The sequence below is a fragment of the Sarcophilus harrisii genome, chromosome 3 (assembly GCF_902635505.1).
Source record: "Sarcophilus harrisii chromosome 3, mSarHar1.11, whole genome shotgun sequence".
NCBI lineage: Eukaryota > Metazoa > Chordata > Mammalia > Dasyuromorphia > Dasyuridae > Sarcophilus > Sarcophilus harrisii.
The window spans coordinates 230,915,257-230,935,074 of NC_045428.1; the positions used below are offsets into that span (position 1 = coordinate 230,915,257).

General features: G+C 32.0%; 1 protein-coding gene across 11 annotated transcripts in view; it reads left to right on the plus strand.

Moving 5' to 3' along the window:
• Window positions 1-19,818, plus strand: part of USP25 (ubiquitin specific peptidase 25) — a 183,872-nt gene that overhangs the window by 105,230 nt on the left and 58,824 nt on the right. For all 11 annotated transcript variants that reach the window (XM_031959178.1, XM_031959168.1, XM_031959170.1 and 8 more), the window contains 8 exons: window positions 3,528-3,676; window positions 9,349-9,476; window positions 10,029-10,124; window positions 11,411-11,572; window positions 13,109-13,317; window positions 15,364-15,434; window positions 17,186-17,414; window positions 18,972-19,172. In XM_031959178.1, coding sequence (XP_031815038.1) covers window positions 3,528-3,676; window positions 9,349-9,476; window positions 10,029-10,124; window positions 11,411-11,572; window positions 13,109-13,317; window positions 15,364-15,434; window positions 17,186-17,414; window positions 18,972-19,172 — 1,245 coding nt within the window. The remainder of the gene's footprint in view (window positions 1-3,527; window positions 3,677-9,348; window positions 9,477-10,028; window positions 10,125-11,410; window positions 11,573-13,108; window positions 13,318-15,363; window positions 15,435-17,185; window positions 17,415-18,971; window positions 19,173-19,818) is intronic.

Genomic DNA, 19,818 nt, shown 5'->3' on the forward strand with positions numbered 1-19,818 from the left:
TTTATCATGCACACTGGATATTAAAATTATTTAGAGCTTTCTGCTTCTCTTCTACTTTTGACTATGTTAATGTTATTTGTGCAGAATCTTTTCAATTTAAATTTTCAATCATTTTAAAATGTTCTTTAGTTCTTCTTTGGTCATTGAGTCCTCCCTTCTCCAAAGATCTGATAGGTAAACTACCCCCTGCTCTTCTAATATGCTTATAATACCACCCTTTATATCTAAATCATAGACATAGATGTTGGTCTATGGCTACTTTCTGAAATACTTTTTTCCAGTTATCCCAACAAATTTTGTGAGATATTGAATTTTTATCCCAAAGGTAGAATCTTTTGGGTCTGCCAAACAGTACATTACTATTATAATGTCCCTCTAGATGTCCCTGTTCAGGCGCCAAAATGTACTGAGCTTTCCAGAGGCCCCCCCAAATTGGGTGCCAAACTATGCCGTCCAGACTAGCTCTCTGGAGGATCTCAGGACCAGCCTTGGTCTTAGTGGAAGAGTGAGGAAAGCAAGAGACTCTTATGCCTTAGCCAGAGTCCCACTATTTGCGACTCTGTATGACTATAGTCGTTGATCCTACCACTCAATTTCTTAGCCAGTCTCAGATGATTTTGATGACTGAAGCTTTATAATAAAATTTTAGGTCTGATACTGTTAGGCCACTATCCTCTGGATTTTTTTTTTTTATATATACTAATTCTCTTGATATTCTTGACCTTTTTTTCCAAATAAATTTCCAAATATAATTGTTTTCTAGCTTTATAAAATGATTTTTGGTAGTTGATTAGTGTGACATTGAATAAGTAGACTATTTTACGTAGAATTGTCATTTTTTTTATATTTGTTCAGGCTACCCATGAGTAATTGATATTTTTCCAGTTGTTTAGATCTGATTTTATTTGTGTGAAAAATGTTTGTAATTGTGTTCACATAGTTCCTGACTTTGTCTTGGCAGGTAGACTCCCATATATTTTATTTTGTCTACAGTTATTTTAAAATGAACTTTCTCTTGTTTGCGGGATTTAATCAATAATACATAGAAATGCTGATGACTTATGTGGATTAATTTTATATCTTGTAATTTTGCTAAATTTGTGAAAATGGTTTAAAGTAGTTTTTTAGTTGATTCTGTAGGATTTTCTTAAGCGTACCATCATATTATCTGAAAAGTGTGATAATTTTATATTTTCCTTGTCTATTCTAATTTCTTCATTTTCTTTTTCTTTTTTTATTGCTAAAGCCTTCTAGTACAATACTGAATATTAGTGGTGATAATGGGCACCCTTATTTCATCCCTAAGCTTATTGGGAATGCTCTTAGCTTCTCCATATTACATATAATGCTTGCCAATGGTTTTAGATAGGTGCTATTTATTATTTTAAAGAAAACTCCATTTATTTCCTATGTTCTCTAGTGTTTTTAATAGTAATGGCTGCTGTATTTTGTCAAAAACTTTTTGTGCATTTATTGATATCATATGATTCCTGTTAATTTTATTATTGATATTATCAATTATATTGATAGTTTTCATAATATTATAACAGCCCTGTATTCCTAGTATAAATGTCACTTGCTCATAGTGTATTATCCTGGTGATAAGTTGCTGTAATCTCTTTGGTAAATTTTATTTAAAATTTTTACATCAGTATTCGATTGAAATTAATTGTTCTTTACATATTATATAGAATTTACTTATAAATCCTGAAAAGGCCCTGGAGAGTTTTTCTTAGAAAGTTCATTGATGGCATGTGAGGAAGTGATTAATTGATTCTTTCAGTGACTATTTTCCCTTCTAATTCTGGACAGTTTTCCTTGATGATTTCTTGAAGAGTGCTGTCCAGGCTCTTTTTCTGATCATGGTTTTCCAGTAGTCCAATAATTTTTAAATTGTCTCTACTAGATCTATTTTCCAGGTTAGTTGTTTTTCCAATAAGGTATTTTATATTTGCTTCTATTTTTTCATTCTTGTTCATTTCATGTTTGTTTAATTTTTAAAATCTCATGAGTAACGTTAGCTTCCATTTGCCCAGTTGTAGTTTTTAATGTATGGTTTTCTTCAGTTAGCTACTGTATCTCATTTTCAGTCTGATTAATTCACTTTTAAAGATTTTGTTTTCTTCAGTGGGTTTTTATTTTTTTCTTTTTGATTTGACCAATTGTATTTTTTTAAGGAATTGATTTCTTTGGTGTTTTTTTTCCTTTGCATTTTGATCAGTTGTGTTTTTTAGGAACTGTATTCCTTTTCCAAACTGTTGACTTGAACCTTTTGCATACCTTTCATTTTTTCTCCCATTTTTTCTTCTACCTCCTTTCTTATTTAACTTCGAAAATTCTGTATGAGCTCTTTCCAGAAAGCTCTCCGAGTTTGAGACCAAGTCATATCCCCCTTTGAAGTTTCACATGTGGGCATTTTTTTGTCTTTTGAGTTAGTGTTTTGGTCTTCCCTCTGTAACCACAATAGCCAAAATTCTTTTTTATTTCTTCCTTATTTTCTTTCTTCCTTTTTTCCCCCTTATTTTGTGACTTAAAGTTAAGCTCTGCTTCTAGAGCAGAAGTGGCACTGTCCCAAGCTTCTTGTGCATCTTTGACCATAGGGGCTCCTTTGTGTTTGGTGTCTTGTTCACAGCAGAGGTAGCCTGTTCTACTTTTACCTATAGTTGTATGGTTCCCAGGTTAGCAATTTATCTTCTGTTCTAGGACAGGAGACTGCCCTACTGGTCTGCTCTGCTACTATTTACTAAGCTAGGACTGAGGATCTTGAGTGCCAGGCTGCTATACTTAAGACCCTCCCACTCACTTTCCCAGACACTGAACCCCAGTGAGACTATGTCGTCTTGATTTGGAGAATGATTTCATTCCATCAGACTCTGTTTAGAGGTTTAGAGGTTCATGTGATATTTGAAGGAAATTGGGAGAGCTTGAGCTACTTCTTGATTTTACTCTCCTATCTTGGCTCTCAGATAAGTAATTATTGCTAATTATATGGATATCTGCAACTGACATAAAAAAAAATAAATATATATATATATTGTCAGTGTCAATTGAGAGGAAGGAATCTCTAATCTGGATTTGCATTGCTCTGCTGTTCTTTGTTGAGTTTCTTTGGGTTTGTTCCTAAGGAGGACAGAACATCTGTGGTTGAAGAGCCATCAATTTTCATATTGACAAAGAGGAAACCATAAGTACTAATAAATACTAAGCCAGGTACTACTTGACCTAGCCCTTGGATTTTTGGTAGTGTTGAAGCAGGATGCAGTCTTCTATACCAAGTGCCTAGGCTTTGGATTCTTATATTACATGTATTCTTATGTTAGAACAAACATAAGGAACAAAACAGTTTTTCACAAGATGTAATCTAATATTAGATAATTTTTGTTCCATTAATTGTAAGGTACCATGTGATATATAGAAAAATTATTTTTAAGGAGTATTCATTAAACAACATATAACATATTATTATATAGAAGCTGAGAGATCAAATCTAGAAACATGAATTTAATTAAATTTCTTTTCTTCTCAAGGTAAAAAATTTGAAAATACAGAAATGTTTGGTCAGTATCCACTTCAAGTCAATGGTTTTAAAGATCTTCATGAATGCCTAGAAGCTGCCATGATTGAAGGAGAGATTGAGTCTTTACATTCAGAGAACTCAGGAAAATCTGGCCAAGAGGTGAGTTTAGCATTTTCATTAATTTTTTTTCTTCCTTCCCCCATTCCATTTTTATAATGACTTTATAAAGGTTTATTGAATATGCTAATTCTATTGCTATCTAATAATTTATATATATAATGAGTTTGATCCAGCCTAATTGCCATGATTTTAAAAAAGAGAATTAATTTTGCATAGCCAACAGTATATAACCCATGCTAAATTTTAACATAAATAATTTACCATCTCTGGCTCAGTGCAATAAACTTTGTCCCTTTGCCCTTCACCTTTCACCATTCCCTTCTTATTTACTTCTTTTCCCCAGTAAAGTTTTAGTATAGCACAATATTAAACTTATTTGAAGTGATTAATTTTGAAATGATAATTTTGCTTTTGGTCATTGAATTGTAGAATCAAAGATACAGTATAGTACCTTTGGATCATAGATTCAAAGATGTATATATCCCACTTACTTTCCAGATGAGAAGTCCGGAAAAATATTTTGTTCAGGTTTACATAACTAGTTTATAGCTTAGTTCAGATTACAACCAAGTTAGTTTATAGCTTAGTTCAGATTACAACCAAGTTTCCTAACTCTCCCAGTCCAGATTTGCTATTTTTTAACTTTAACTTTTTAAAGCTATTTCTAGACAAAGTTTGCTTATATCTCCTCCCCTCCCTGCCATTTTAGTGTGCTGTTATCATTTATTGCCTCTGTGGTCTGAACTGTTATGCATTTCCTTTGCCTGAAAAGAAAAAGGGTTTTTTTTCTGCTCAAGTTTTATAGATTTTTAGCCATGACTTTTATTCATGTCACAGGTCTAATTTTTTGTTAAAATAATAAAGCTTACTTAAACTTTAACAAGTTAAAATACAAAAGTTATTTTAAAAATAGTTATTCAAGGAAATAAATATATAGGGTTTAGTTGGTCACTTTTCTCACTTCGTATATCAAATCTATTTGATTTTTAGTTATAAGTCATATGTAGAAGCTTTCTCCAAAAGTTTTGTTCTAATCTATTGCCTTATTTGGGGCTTGAGGACTGGCTTATATACTTATTATTAGCTAAACCACTCTTTCTCTATCTAAACTATAAGTGATATTCTCTCCTCTCAGGGTTTTCCTGATAACTGGTTTTTTTTTCTTTTCTTTTTTTCCTTTTTTTTATTCATCTTACATTTGTATATCAGTCTGTTTATCCACATTATGCTTCCTAACTCTTTCCTGAATACTATTCTGTTCTGAGTTCTGTCTTCTGGGTAACCTCATCAGCTCCCATTGGTTTAATTATCATTTCTATGTAGATGATCCCTCATGTTGATCATCTGTATATCTAGTCCCATTATCTCTCCTGAATTGCAGTCCTATTGGACATATCAAAATGAATGTCCTAGAAATATGACAACTATATGCAACTAAAACTGAATTTGTCTTTCTCTCAACCCTCCCCTCTTCCAAACTTTCTTAATTCTGTCAAATCTCCACATTATTCTTAACCCTATTCTCTTTATCACCTATCTGTTTAGATTTTAAAGCCTTAGAAACCTACTGTTACATCTTCATTGGACTTCTTATTCCTAAAGCCTTAAATCCTGAAAACTGTCTTTCTGTGTCTTGGACATGTTATTCTATTTTTCATCTCTCTGCTTTTGCACTGTGTCCCGTGTCTCAGATGCATTTTTCTCTTTATCTCTGCATCTTAAAGTTCCTTTCTTACTTGAAGATGTATTTCAAGAACCATCTTTTGCTTAAAGCTTTTCCTGATCCTTCATCTTCTAGTGCTTTCCTTCTTACAATACTTTCTATTTAATTATTTTTTATATATTTGTATTTGTGGTGTGCATAGTATATACATATATGCTCATTAGAGAATGTAGGGCTTATTTCATTCTTGGTATTTATATTTCAACTACTCATCACCAATTCTCATACAATGTAGATCCTTATAAATACCTGTTGATTGGTTGGTTGATTATATTCTCTGCATAGGCTGTCCAAGTAAAGAAAAGCTTTGTGGTTTGTCTTTTCTTCCTCTTAATTCAGAGCTGTCACCTCATTTTTCAGAGCCTAAGCAGAAAAGGAAAAGTGAGATAAAATTGCTCTATAGTATTGTGATATCACATTATGACTAAAGACTGTCTATGTGACTATATAGACTATAATGACTATAAAAATATCAACCCAAAATAAAAGACAATATAGATGGCAATAGCAAAGATCTTTAGCTAAGGTAAGGGACTTGCAGTTCAGATTGTAGGAGGGAAAGAAGACGGGGAGGAAGAGGAGGGGGCAGGGTTTACATACACTTGAACCAGAAGGGCATCTCATATAAGAGATAGTCTTGAGAAGCTGCTACATAAGTTGTTTTGCATAATGGCTGACAGTCCATAGAGAAGGTGGAGGGTGGGGGAGACTCAGGGAGTAGTGATATATGTGCAGAACAGTAAAATGCAGGTGTAGCAATGAAAGGCTTTTCAGAGAACACAAGACTGGCTGCAACTGGTTCAAACCCACCTGCTCTACCTTAAGATCAGGGTCAGATAATTCCTCTGATGACTCCATTCAACAAGATCTTAGTCAAAAAGAACCTTTACATTTAAGTTTCCCCGCTTTTAATCAATTCTCAAATTATTTACATATAATAATATTATATAATAGCCAAGAAAGCTAAATAATAATAATTGACTTTTGCATAATGCTTTAAGGCTTACAAAGTACTTTACATGTTAACATGATTTATTCAATAACAACTCTGTTATTTAGGTGTTACAAATATTACTGTCTTAGTGTTATTATGCTACACAACTAGTAAATAGTAGAGGCAGAAGTTGATCTGTGATCTTTTGCTAATATTATGGTCAGTATTCTAAAATTCAATGAGGAAATTCTAAGCATTTTTGTTAGGTCAGAATATGGATATAATTTTTAATTAGCAATAGATGTTAATGATTCCAAAAAAAATTATTAAAAAGAATGGTGCACAGAATTTAATTTATATTAAAAACATAAAACCAAAATAGATGTGGAATAAAGGAGAATAGGGAGGAATGCATGATATGCTTAGATCAAGCTGAGGGCTAGTGACAAGAGGAATGTGATCCCCATGGTTTTCAGTAAGAGAAAAGCCTATAGGAAAATGGGTGAAGAATTTGGAAAGATTAAAAAAGGGAGAAAAGGAAGGCAGCCTTCCTTTGAAAGGTGGTGGGAAAAGATTCAAATAATGAATACTTCTATAGGTAAAGAGAAATGGTCTGTGAAGGGAATTGAGGATTTTGTGGTGAGTGTCGTCTGAGAAATTTGAAGCTTGAAAAGTCCAGTTGGCCTATTTTCAGAGAGGGGCAGTTGACCACTTGTAGGAGCAGAAATGCATGGATATAAAGGGGAGATACTGAAATATGTGGAGGAAAAGAAATTGGGGAAGAGTATAGCTTAATGATGGGCGGCATAATCAGGGACTTTGGTGGCAGAGAGGTCTACCATGAAAAGTGTCCTCTCTGACACTTGACTTAATTGGTATTGTTCTGGGAATAATGCAAAATAGAAAAAGGGGAACCCCTGGGGTACAAGGGCTTACAAGGAAGTGGAAGAAACTGCCAGGAGGACAGAGTGTAGCAAAAATGCCTTGGAAGCTTTGATTGAGTGAATGTGAATTAGAGAAAGGAGAGATCAAGTACTTATAGAGATGATGAATCAGAGACTGAAGGTCTTGTCTAAGTAAGTCAGACGGGTGTGTGGGATGGGTGCTAGACCCTCTTACCCAAATGACTTCTCAGAGGCATCTTCAGACACAAAGAGGAAGCATCTATTTGGTCCTTTCCAGGAGAAGCCGGAGCACACCAGCTTAGAGACCCAGAGCCTCTCTGCTCCCTTCTCTCGGCGTGGGGCCTGACACCCAGCAAGTTGGAAACAGTAGATTTGGCTAAATAGCAAAAGACCCAAGTCTTTTCATTGGATGAACGAAAAATTGATGACCAGTGGTCAGCGATGTTGTCTATTTCCTGTGGATCGGGTCACTTCCTGAAGCTTAGACCGAGAGTCTGACCTTTCCTGCCCTACAGGATCTGGGAATGGCATAGGGATCTATGGGAATAGGGATCATGTGACTTCCTGCAACTTCCTGCAGCACTTCCTAGGGCTTGACCTAATCCATCTCGAGGCTTTTTGAGAAATCTGCATCTGGTCCCATTCCACAGGATGGATATTGAAAAGAGTGAAAGAAAAAAAAAATTTTAAGGCACACACAAAATGGAAATTTTAAAGGAAGGAATAAGAACTAGTTGAAGGACGAGAGAGGAAGGGGGGGAAACCAACTTGACTGAAAGGAGAAAAGGGGAAGAGAATTATATAACAGGATAAAGGTAGAAGAGAAAAAGAAGTGGTTGAATTAGAAAAAAATCTTTGCTTAAAATTTCTCTGAAAAGAGTTTACTATCAAAGATATAAAAGCATTCTTGCAAGATCACTTTAACTTTTTAATTTGTAAGGTTAATTCCATGTACCTTAACTTTAGATAAAGACAATTGTCTGTTAGTTTTCCTTCGAGAGAATCTCTCTAAATTCTCTAAATTGAGGTATATGCTTTCAATTCATAATTTCGTTATTTCATGAATCAGTTTAGTTTATCTCTCTCCCTATGCCATAATATTTACTAATTTATATTACAAGTTGATTGTTGGATTCACTAGATAGCATAGCTAGCTTTTCCAAAATTGTTCTGCCATTCTAGTTCTCTATAAGGGACTATTTACAACTGGAAGGTAACAAGGGGAGAGAGACTTAATTTTGTTGACTTTTTGAATGACAAATGATTTATTCCATCATCTCAATGCCTCTGTGTTTTGGGCAACGGGTGATTTGAACTTAAATCAGTATGCTTATACAGCTGTGAGGTATTCTGCTTGTTTTGTACCTGAATATACATTATTCACATTCTATTTTATCATGTTTGCATATTTGTTTATTCCTTTTCCGATCTAGTTAAACACAAAGGTCCCCTCTTTCATGATTCTCTTTGAGAACTGACTAAAATTTTATAATGAAGTAGAACAGGAGCCAAGATATAAATTTTTCTAGCCTTCCTAAATATCATCATTTGGCTGAGACAGAAAGATATTTAATTTTAAAGATTTATAGCTTTATTTCTAACAACTATATATTTCTTATATTTAGTGAAATATCTTGTCTTAAATTATAAGCTCAAGTGGGAGAACAAGGATTAAATGAAAAAGAAGGTTAAAAATCTATTCCTACAGGGCAAATCTTGAATGCTTCATATTATTATATTAAAAATTTAGTCTTATGAGTAATTGCAAAAATGTCTTGAGAGCTTTGTCACTAGTCTTTTGAGATTGCCATTTTCGTTTTAAATAATAAAATAACCATGTTGGGAATGGTTTTGTGTAATTGAGTTCAGAAGAATCTTAAAAGTTGTGAAATTATGACTTTGAAATAAAACCAATTTTATTCTCCTTTGGTTTATTGAAATGTTATGAATAGATGATGAAAAAAATGTAAGTTTCTATTATACTGGAGATGGCCCTATCTTTAAAAATAACTCAAAAGACGACAAATTTTTTTTGGATCAATTTACTAAGATATTGATGCTATAGACTGCTTATAAAAATGTTAATATTATCTGACTTTTAAAAGTATCACAAGTGTTATTAAATTTTAAAATGTCTTTTCTTATTTAGCATTGGTTCACAGAACTTCCACCTGTATTAACATTTGAACTGTCAAGATTTGAATTTAATCAGGCTTTGGGAAGACCAGAGAAAATTCACAACAAGTTAGAATTTCCTCAAGTTTTATATCTGGACAGGTATGGCTTAATTAACATAGCAGCAAGAATATGTCTATGTTTGTTCATACACATACGGTTAAATTATATTTGCAATTAGGAATTGCACTACTGTTGTTTCCAGATGAAATTCTGATTTAATTTTATTGGAAGTAAACTTTGTTTTGAGAAAACATGACACAGTATGCCTGAAAGAAATAATACTTTTAAATAACAACTACCTTTTCTACTAGCATATACCATCTTCTAATACACAAGTTGATCAATGTAAAAAAAAATTAATTTGTGGAATGAATATTGTTAAAGAAATAAAAGATAACCTTGACCACCTTCCATATTTTCTTAAATAATCTCAAAAAATTATAAGGGAAGATTTTGTTTTATTCAGTCAATAAAATGGTTCATTATTCCTAAATATCATAATTAATGGTTTATTTTCTTCAATTTTTTTTATAGCAATAATTGAGTTTATTAGTTTCATTACTTAAAACTGAGTTCAGTATTCTTTTCAAGTGTTGTGCCCACTTAGCATGGTTTATGATTTTAAATGCTGGCTTTCTATTTTATTTACAGATATATGCACAAAAACAGAGAAATAACAAGAATTAAACGAGACGAGATCAAGAGACTAAAAGAGTACCTTACAGTATTACAGCAAAGATTAGAAAGGTATTCTTTGAGAACTAAAAAATACACAGTGCAATTTAATATATATTTAATATGTTCTTCATAATTAATATACAATATAATTATAAAGATGTTGGTTTTAATCCCCGTCCTTTTTTTAAACAAATGATAATTCAGTCAGAGGTAATCTTTTTGAATTGATCTAACCATCACTTCCCCAAATATGATTAGTTTTATTATATAACTGATTTTCCATTTTTTTCCTCTCAGGACCCTTTTTAATGCTTAATTATTGAAGATTCCTCATCCCCATCAGAGCTTTTATTTTGAATGTGTGAGTGTGTATATGTATATATGTATGTCTGTATGGATATGCACACACCATTATTAGAAATTAAATATCTTATTTTTATGAAATTTTGACCTCAAAAACCCTCTGAAAGTATCTCAGGGATTCCCAGAGGTCATTGAACCACACTTCCAGGATTGCTGCATTTGATTATTCCTGCAAAAGTTTCAGGATTGGCTTCTAGAGTAATTTTGCTGTTATTTTCTTTAAAGGCACAGAAACATACAGCTGAAATGATAAGACATAACACGAAGCATATTCAGTTAAGATTTCCATTATTATTTTTACTGTTATATATTGCTATATCTTGGCATTATGACTTAGATAATGGTTATCCATAACTATTTCAGTTGTCATTAAGCCCAGTTAATCTTACTAATGAATTTTTCCCCATCATTTTTTTTAAATTTTCCTATAAATTAAAAATCAAAATTTCAAAAAAAATGTAATATAAAAGTAATGAGTCCATTAAATGAAAACCTAGTAATTTTTTTAATTTTTGTGGCAGGACAGTTTTGTAATTCTGTTGTACCACCAATTAGAGGTTACTGAAAGCTAATTAAAGTTATATTGATCATGTGACAGGTGACCTGTCTGAAAATAAAAATATGGCCAAGCCATAAGAGAAACAGCAGTAATTGTAATCATCTATCTGTTGTATGAAAATTAGAGGGAGCAAAGTCTTTGAATGAAAGCAGTGTAAATACATATGCATATGAACACACATGCATGTGTGCAGAAGTATTAGTTAGTGAATCAACTTTGAGGATATTTAAAACATTTACTTATTGTATTATTTGCTCCAATAGCCCTTTTCTTCATTTCAGTGGAGATTCATTTGATTTCATAAGAAAAATGGTGGCATAAAGTAATTGCATTTTATCATTATGTAACAGGTGTTTAAAAACTCTTTAAAATTGCTGAAATGGAGCTTCTTGAATATAGTAGTAAATGCATTCATACATTTTATGGTTAACAGATATTTAAGCTATGGTTCTGGCCCTAAACGATTCCCCTTGGTAGATGTTCTGCAGTATGCACTGGAGTTTGCCTCAAGTAAACCTGTTTGCACTTCTCCTGTTGATGATATTGATGCTAGTTCCCCACCTAGTGGTTCCATACCATCACAGACATTACCAAGGTAAAAACATTTTTTAATGTGAGGGGAAACATTTATTACAGTGTGACATTTAATATGGAAAAGAGATTCATTTAAACAAAATGTAACAGTCTCTTGCTTGTTTGCTGTAATAGATTTAAATGGTTTTAATGAAGTAAATTTACATTTTTAAGCTGAGCTAGAAAAATGCATGTTTTCTGTGTATTAATTCATAGTTTATGAAAATAGAGTCTAGTGTTTGTACAATTATAAATCTTTGTTATATTTTCAAAATAAAACATACTCTTATAGCCTTGTACCTTTATATAGTTGACAAAACTAATATTGATAGTTTATACCATCATAATAATACAATTTGATAGGTACCAACAAAAACATTTTACACAATATCTGTGTACAGAGCATATATATATATATATATATATATATATATATATGTTTATCAATTTGTTTTTTCAAGGTAATTGATATATTCAATTAATTTCATTTCACTTGAATTTTTTATTATGGACTTACTATTGCAGAAGTTCTAAGGATACAAAGATTTTTATAAAAATTAATGTTCTTGCCTCCAAACTAGGATAAGGCTAGGTAAGGCTAGAGTGATTTGCAATATATATAAAGTATTAGTAAGAGTTAGGGGTAATTGAGAAATAAAAGAAAATTTAAAGAGTATTTTTATTAAAGGTTGGGAAAATGGGGAGAAGAGGCTTGCTAGAAGAGGTGGCTGCTGAGTTGGGATTTAAAGGAAATGATATATTCTGAAAGGCAGAAATGAGAAGGAAATATATTCCATGATTGAAGGAGAATTATGAGAAGGAAATATATTCTATGATTGAAGGAGAACTTCAGTAAATACATGGAGATCTGAGATGTCATATAAAATTTGAGGAATAATTAGTAGTTCAGTTTGTTCCAGTAGTCCCATTTGTTCCAAATACACCATAAAAGCTAAATAATGTACATTTTTGACACATGTGAAATAGGTCTGGAAAGGGAGTTAAATTAAAGCTAGATTGTTTAGGACTTTAAATGCCAAGATAAAGATTTGTATTTTATCTTATAGGTAATAATGAATACCTACAGATGTTTAAGCAAAGGAGAAACATGATTAGGAAGATTTTTTTTTGACAGCTGAGTAAAGAATAAATGTCAGGGTCAGGTGTGGCATGAAGGAATGTAGGTTAGGATATTAGTACGATAGTTTAAGCAAGAGGTAATGTGAGACTTTTGAATGTATGTGTGAGAGAAAGAAAGAGACAGAAAGGTGAGAGGAGTGGGAATTAATGGATTTAGAATTAATAATATTTAAATGATTAAATATAGGATGCTTATATTTTAATTTTAACCTGATTGCATAATAAAAGCTTTAAGTATTTAATGGTGTTTGGCAGATTGCTTTTGGGATTTTTTGTTAATTAGAATACAGCAGTCAAATTTAAATTTTTAATTATTTAAAAAATATTATAGTTCTTTTAAATATTTTTATATAAATATTGGAGATTTATAACTCTATATGACATGCTATTTGTCCTATTCTATCATTTAAAAATACAGTACAGCAGAGCAACAACAGGGAACTCCTTCAGAACTACCAAGCACATCACCTACACCAAGATCATTTATACATAAGCCATTTACACAGTCACGAATACCTCCAGATTTGCCCATGCATCCAGCACCAAGACACATAACAGAAGAAGAACTTTCTGTGCTAGAAGGCTGTTTACATCGCTGGAGGACTGAAGTAGAAAATGACACTAGAGGTAATATTGTTAATGTAGGTTAATGGTTGTAGTTTCTTCAAGACTGCTTGTTTTTAGGGAAATTCCATTGTGAATTCCATTTCTATGAACATGTAAAATTATTATTGTGATTTTAGAGTAGTCTGTTATTACAGGATTTTGTAAGCTATAATGCAGGTGAACCACTGCCTATATTTCCATGGTCCATAAGCTAAAAACGATTTTTTATATTCTTGGATCACAGGTTGCTGATTTTTCGTTTAGTATAGATCTTTAATTTAGCTTGTCTGATTTAAATAAATCTTTTCTAAATTTTTTTATTCATTTGTATATTTAGAGTTAGGTTTTAAATGGAATTCCCTTTTCATATTTATATGCTTCTAAAAATATGTTGAAGTTAATATTTATGTGTCAGAGTATACTTACTGTCAACTTAATGTAATTTCAAAATATTTACTCTTTGGCCCCTGATGTATGATAAATTTTACATGATAATTGGAAATGAAATGTCTATAGAACTTTGAGATTCTCATTGTGCTTTACAAATATTTCCTCTTTTAATCTACTCCACAATACTGTAAGATATATTAGAGAGGAGAAAACTGGCTGTGATAAGATAATCCATTTTTCTTCCTGAAATCTTTAGTAATTTTTATCTTTTATTTTTCTTCCTTACTTTCCCTTACTGTTCACTTTCTGATTTCCTCTCCTCTGATTATGGTTCCCTTGGGACTAGATCTCAAAGCATCTTAGTCTCCTTCCACACAATTCACTATCTTAGGTATCTGCCTCAAGGAACTCAGCTGGTATTGGATTCTTTCCTTCAGCATTAATAGAGTGATACATAACATCTTCTGTCTTCCCCTCTCCCCAATTACACACACACACATACACGTGTGTTAAGCCTGTTCATTATTCTTTGGTATGCTAATGCACCCTCCTTGCTGGTAGCATAAGAGTGCTATGTGCAGAAGTGCAATCTGATTCAGGAAAGAATTTCATAAATTTGTTTTTTGTGTGTGTGGTGTTTTGTTTTGTTTTTTTTTAATTTGGGATTTTAACTTTTTGGATACCTTGTTTTATCTTTGGCTAATAATTTCTGTTTTGAAAAAGTTTGGGAAGTCAGGAGGATCAGAGGAAATGTCTACTCCATTTTTTTGTTCAGATGACCCAGAAATCCAGATAATACATTTTAAAATTAAATATATTATATATGTAGAATTAACTACATTGAATCCTATTCTAAATAATAAATGTAAAATCTATGTATAACAAAAATTATCTCACATTCCAGGAAAAATCACCAGACTATATTATTCAAAATAACAGTATTCTGAGGCAGTAATAATTTTAGGTAAATCAATGATGTTCCTATCTGTTCTAAATTAGCAGCATTAAAATTTGCAGAATGGATCATTCAGACTACATTTATTAATCACATGGCTAGTAAGTGTTCAAGGCAGAATTGAAACCTTAGTCTTTTTGAGGCCAAATCTGTTCCTGTTTCTACTATACTACTTCTTGAAAATCCTTCTCTATAGCAATTTTTTTTAAAGTTAATGAATCATAATTTTTAAACCAATTCCAAGAAATAGCTTTCTGAATTTTATTTTACAGCTTGAAACTTTCAAAATATATCCATTTTTATATCACAAATTAAATCAATTACTTTGATAAATATTTTGTCTTTAATTATCTGAATTTTTAATTATTTCTCCACTTTTTTAAGTTTAGGCAGCCTTAATATTTCTCATTTTTGTGGATTAAGTATTGAACAAGCAAGTCTTTCCAAGTCTATGTAGCTCAAAAAGGACTACAGGATAATGACCTACCTATTTTGAATATATTTGAACAATAAGATTCTCTGTAATAATAATTTTGGATAAACTACTGTTGAAAGAAGTGTATTTGGAATTTGTAGGGTTAAAGGTTATATTGATTTGAAGATGGATTCCTCTCATACTTTTATAGAAGAAATATGATTTGATCTTTTTTCATATAATTTCAATAGATATATGTTATGTTAATCATAGTCATTGATATTAAAATATTTCTTTATCATTTTAGATTTGCAGGAAAGCATATCTAGAATTCATCGTACAATTGAACAAATGTACTCTGACAAGTCTATGATACAAGTAAGTGAAATTCTGAAGTGGGAAGTACATTAAAATTACATTCAGTCCAACATAGAAATCTTCAGATAGTCTAATTACACATACATTTTGTTGTTTCATGCATTATTTTAAGTTTCATATTTTAAGTTTCATTTTTTATAATTTTTGTTAAATGCAAATATTTTATTGATTTTTCCCAAAAAGTTATCAAATATTGCTTTCCTTAGAGTCATTATGTTTCTTTTGCATTCTTGAGGGAAGAAAAAAATTATTTTTCTTATGGTTGTTAACTCTGAGATACCACTACACACCTGTCAGATTGGCTAAGATGACAGGAAAAAATAATGATGATTGTTGGGGGGTTTGCGGGAAAACTGGGACACTGATACATTGTTGGTGGAGTTGTGAACAAATCCAACCATTCTGGAGAGCAGTTTGGAACTATGCTCAAAAAGTTATCAAACTGTGCAAATCCTTTGATCCAGCAGTGTTATTCCTGGGCTTATATCTCAAAGAGATCATAAAGAAGGGAAAGGGACCTGTATGTGCATGAATGTTTGTGGCAGCCCTCTTTGTAGTGGCTAGAAATGGGAAAACAAGTGGATGCCCATCAGTTGGAGAATGGCTGAATAAATTGTGGTATATGAATATTATGAAATATTATTGTTCTGTAAGAAGTGACCAACAGGAAGATTTCAGAAAGGCCCGTAGAGATTTACATGAACTGATGCTGAGTGAAACAAGCAGGGCCAAGAGATCAATATATACTTCAACAACAATACTATATGATGACCAGTTCTGATGGACTTGGCCATCCTCAGCAATGTGATCAACCAAATCATTTCCAATGGAGCAGTAATGAACTGAACCAGCTACACCCAGCGAAAGAACTCTGGGAGATGACTAAGAACCATTACATTGAATTCCCAATCCCCATATTTTTGCCCACCTGCATTTTTGATTTCTTTTACAGGCTAATTGTACAATATTTCAGAGTCTGATTCTTTTTGTACAGCAAAATAACGGTTTGGTCATGTATACTTATTGTGTATCTAATTTATATTTTAATATATTTAACATCTACTGGTCATCTTGCCATCTGGGGGGAGGGGGTGGGGGGGGTAAGAGGGGAAAAATTGGAACAAGAGGTTTGGCAATTGTCAATGCTGTAAAGTTACCCATACATATAACCTGTAAATAAAAGGCTATTAAATAATAAATAAATAAATAAATAAATATAAAGTCAGCAGAGCATTTGAACATTTATTTTGTACGAAGCATTATGCAAAAATAACTAGAAAGTTTAGATAATTAGATAGCAGTTCAAGGCTCTAAGCCATTTCAGATTCCCTACATTAGAGTTAATGTGTGTTCACATACATTACATAAATTATCCAAATCCTATTTGAATTCCCTTGTAAAGCATTTAGAGATTTAGTTAAACCATGTTGTATGCATAAAACTTTTGGGAAATTTATTATTAGCAAATAATTGTATTAGCATGTCAGTAAATGCCCAGGTATCAACTTCAAAATAGCATATCCCTTATGTTTGTTAAGACAACATCCTTGCTTTAAAGAGATTAAATACTCAACAGTCAGTTATATGCTGCAGAATTTTCATTTTAGCTAGTTTCCATCAGCTATAGGAAAATCTTCCATTTTCGTTACTCAAATGTAAATTTATATATAATACTACATGTTAATTTTAATATTAACATAAATCATTATTTGACATTAACTGGGAAAAAAAATTTAATTTTTCTCGTTTAGGTTCCTTATCGCTTACATGCTGTCTTAGTTCATGAAGGCCAAGCCAATGCAGGGCACTATTGGGCATATATTTTTGATCATCACCAAGAGAGATGGATGAAATATAATGACATTTCTGTGACAAAATCAACGTGGGAGGAGCTAGAACGAGACTCTTTTGGTGGCTACAGAAATGCCAGTGCGTACTGTTTAATGTACATTAATGATAAAGAACATTTCTTAATAAAAGGTAAGAATGCAAGAATATGAAATTAAATATGCTTACTTAAATAAATTCCTTCTTGGTTAATGTGCCCAGCAAAAAAATCAAGTGCTGTGTAAAGCTATATGATATTGGGTCGGTTAATCAGTTATTGCTTGCTATGCCGAGTAGTATTTGTATTTTATAAGTAAAGAAATTGGAGATTTGGAGAATCAAGTAGCCTGGACAGTATACATAATTAGGACTGGAATTTAACGTTGTCCTTGTTTGCGTTGTTTTCCTTTGGTAAATAATATAGCCATTTATTAATATAGTAGCTTATAGTGTCCATACATTGACAACTGCTCTTCTATGGTGTATTGAGGGTTTGCCTTTGTACAGTTAGTGCTATTATTGTTGAATTTCACTGATTTTAAAGAAAATAGATGGTTAAGAAACAGTAAGATTGAGAGTAAAAAAGAATATAGAAATAGAAGAGAAAGGTGTTTCTCCATCCCCAACATTTCATGCCATTTTTAGTGTATTTCAAGAACTTTAATCTTACTGCTATTCCACTTTGTGTATTCTTGCTTGGTAACTGTCTCATGAGAAAAAATATGTTTTTGATTTTTTTCTTTTTCTTTTTGCTTATACTGATGCATAAGTAGCTACTTAAAATAGTCCTTGTGTTTTGGTAAACCTTATGATTATGATTTGATTTTTATTAAAATTTTATAGAATATTTGATAAAAAAATAACTACTTTAGATTAATTGTGATTTAATTATAGTTCTATCCTTAAATATGGCAAAGAGCCCTGATTTTTTAAGTCTGTCTCCTAACACACTTTACAGTCCTGCTATAACTTAGAAGATAGACTTTGAAAACTGTTATAACCACCATAACCAAAAAATTCATTATCCTCTGGCAAATCTCAGACCCTTTTAAAACGGTTAGGCAGGTCTTTAGATAAACATAAATGATTCATCATCTCAGGAATGGACCCGAAATCTTTCCAGTTTGGAGGACTGGATACTAGAGCTTTCATTCTACTGGAGTACTTAAACATCCAGAATTATTTCCATACTCTGTTGGCCCTTAGAGAACACCTGAAAAAGTATTGTACAAGTATGTACAATAGTGGAGTTCCATCTTTATGACTTCTAAATCCAGAAGTAATTTCATTTATTCATTATTGTTTCATCAAAAACAATAGCAATTTGTGAATATAGGTATAAGCATAAAGTATTTTCTTGCCATAATAGTAAGTCATTGTATAAGCAAAGCTCAAATTCTAAACTTTAATTCTCATTTTTGCATATTAAATGTGTAGAAAGCAATAGTATCTATGTTATTTGTCAAAGAGCAATTTGTAATTTAATATTCCTTTCCACGTATTCTTTAATGTATATTTTTCTGTTTACCTTGTCATTTTTAGGTAGCATAAGTTTGTCAACAAGTGGTAAAACTAAAGATTTCATAAAAATAATCTTCACAAAGCATAGGTTTAAAATATTTGTTGAGTTAAGTTAAAATATGTTCTATTTTTAGAACTACATTACCACATTCTTGATCACATAATAGTCTTTGAAATATATGATTGCAGAAGACTTTCATAAGGAAACTGGACAGAAACTTGTTGGAATGGAAACACTACCTACTGATTTAAGGGACTTTGTCAAAGAAGACAATCAGAGATTTGAAAAAGAGCTAGAGGAGTGGGATCTACAACTTGCCCAAAAAGCTCAGCAGGAAAAGATTTTAGCATCGCAGAAAATGAGGGAGCCAGCACCTTCTGTAATGACAGGTCAGCTAAATTTTTTTCAATTATAATGTTTCAAAAGTTTAACATAAAATGTATAGGTTCTCTCTTTATAAATATATGTACAATGTGTGCGTGTGTGTATGTGTATATAGGTGTACATACATACTACATATATTCTGATGTTCCAGGTCCTATGGGAACTAGAATGTTAAATTTGAACAATGAATTTCAAAGCTTATTGATGGTAGAAGTCTATTTTCTAATTTCACTAGACTAGGAATTTCACTGGACAGTTAGGGGAATAGCTAGCTCTTCGGTCATGGAGTCAGGAATCCCTAAGTTCAGTTCCAGCCTCAGACACTTGCTAGCTGTGTGACCCTGGGCAACTCACTTAAGCCTGCTTGTCTCAGTTTCCACATCTGTAAAATTAACTGAAGAAGAAAGGGACAAACTAATATCTTTGCCAAGAAAATCCTAAATGGAATCATGAAAAATCTGACACAATTAAAATGACTTAAAAACAAACAAAAAGGAATTTCACTGCCAGTGAGATTTGAAATAAAGATCTAAGTCAGACACATCTATGTTGGGGAATATTAGAGATATAATTCAATAAGACTATAAACCAAACCCACAAATACCTTAAAAACTCAGTGACTTCATTGTATAGAAGAGACTGGCAAAAAGT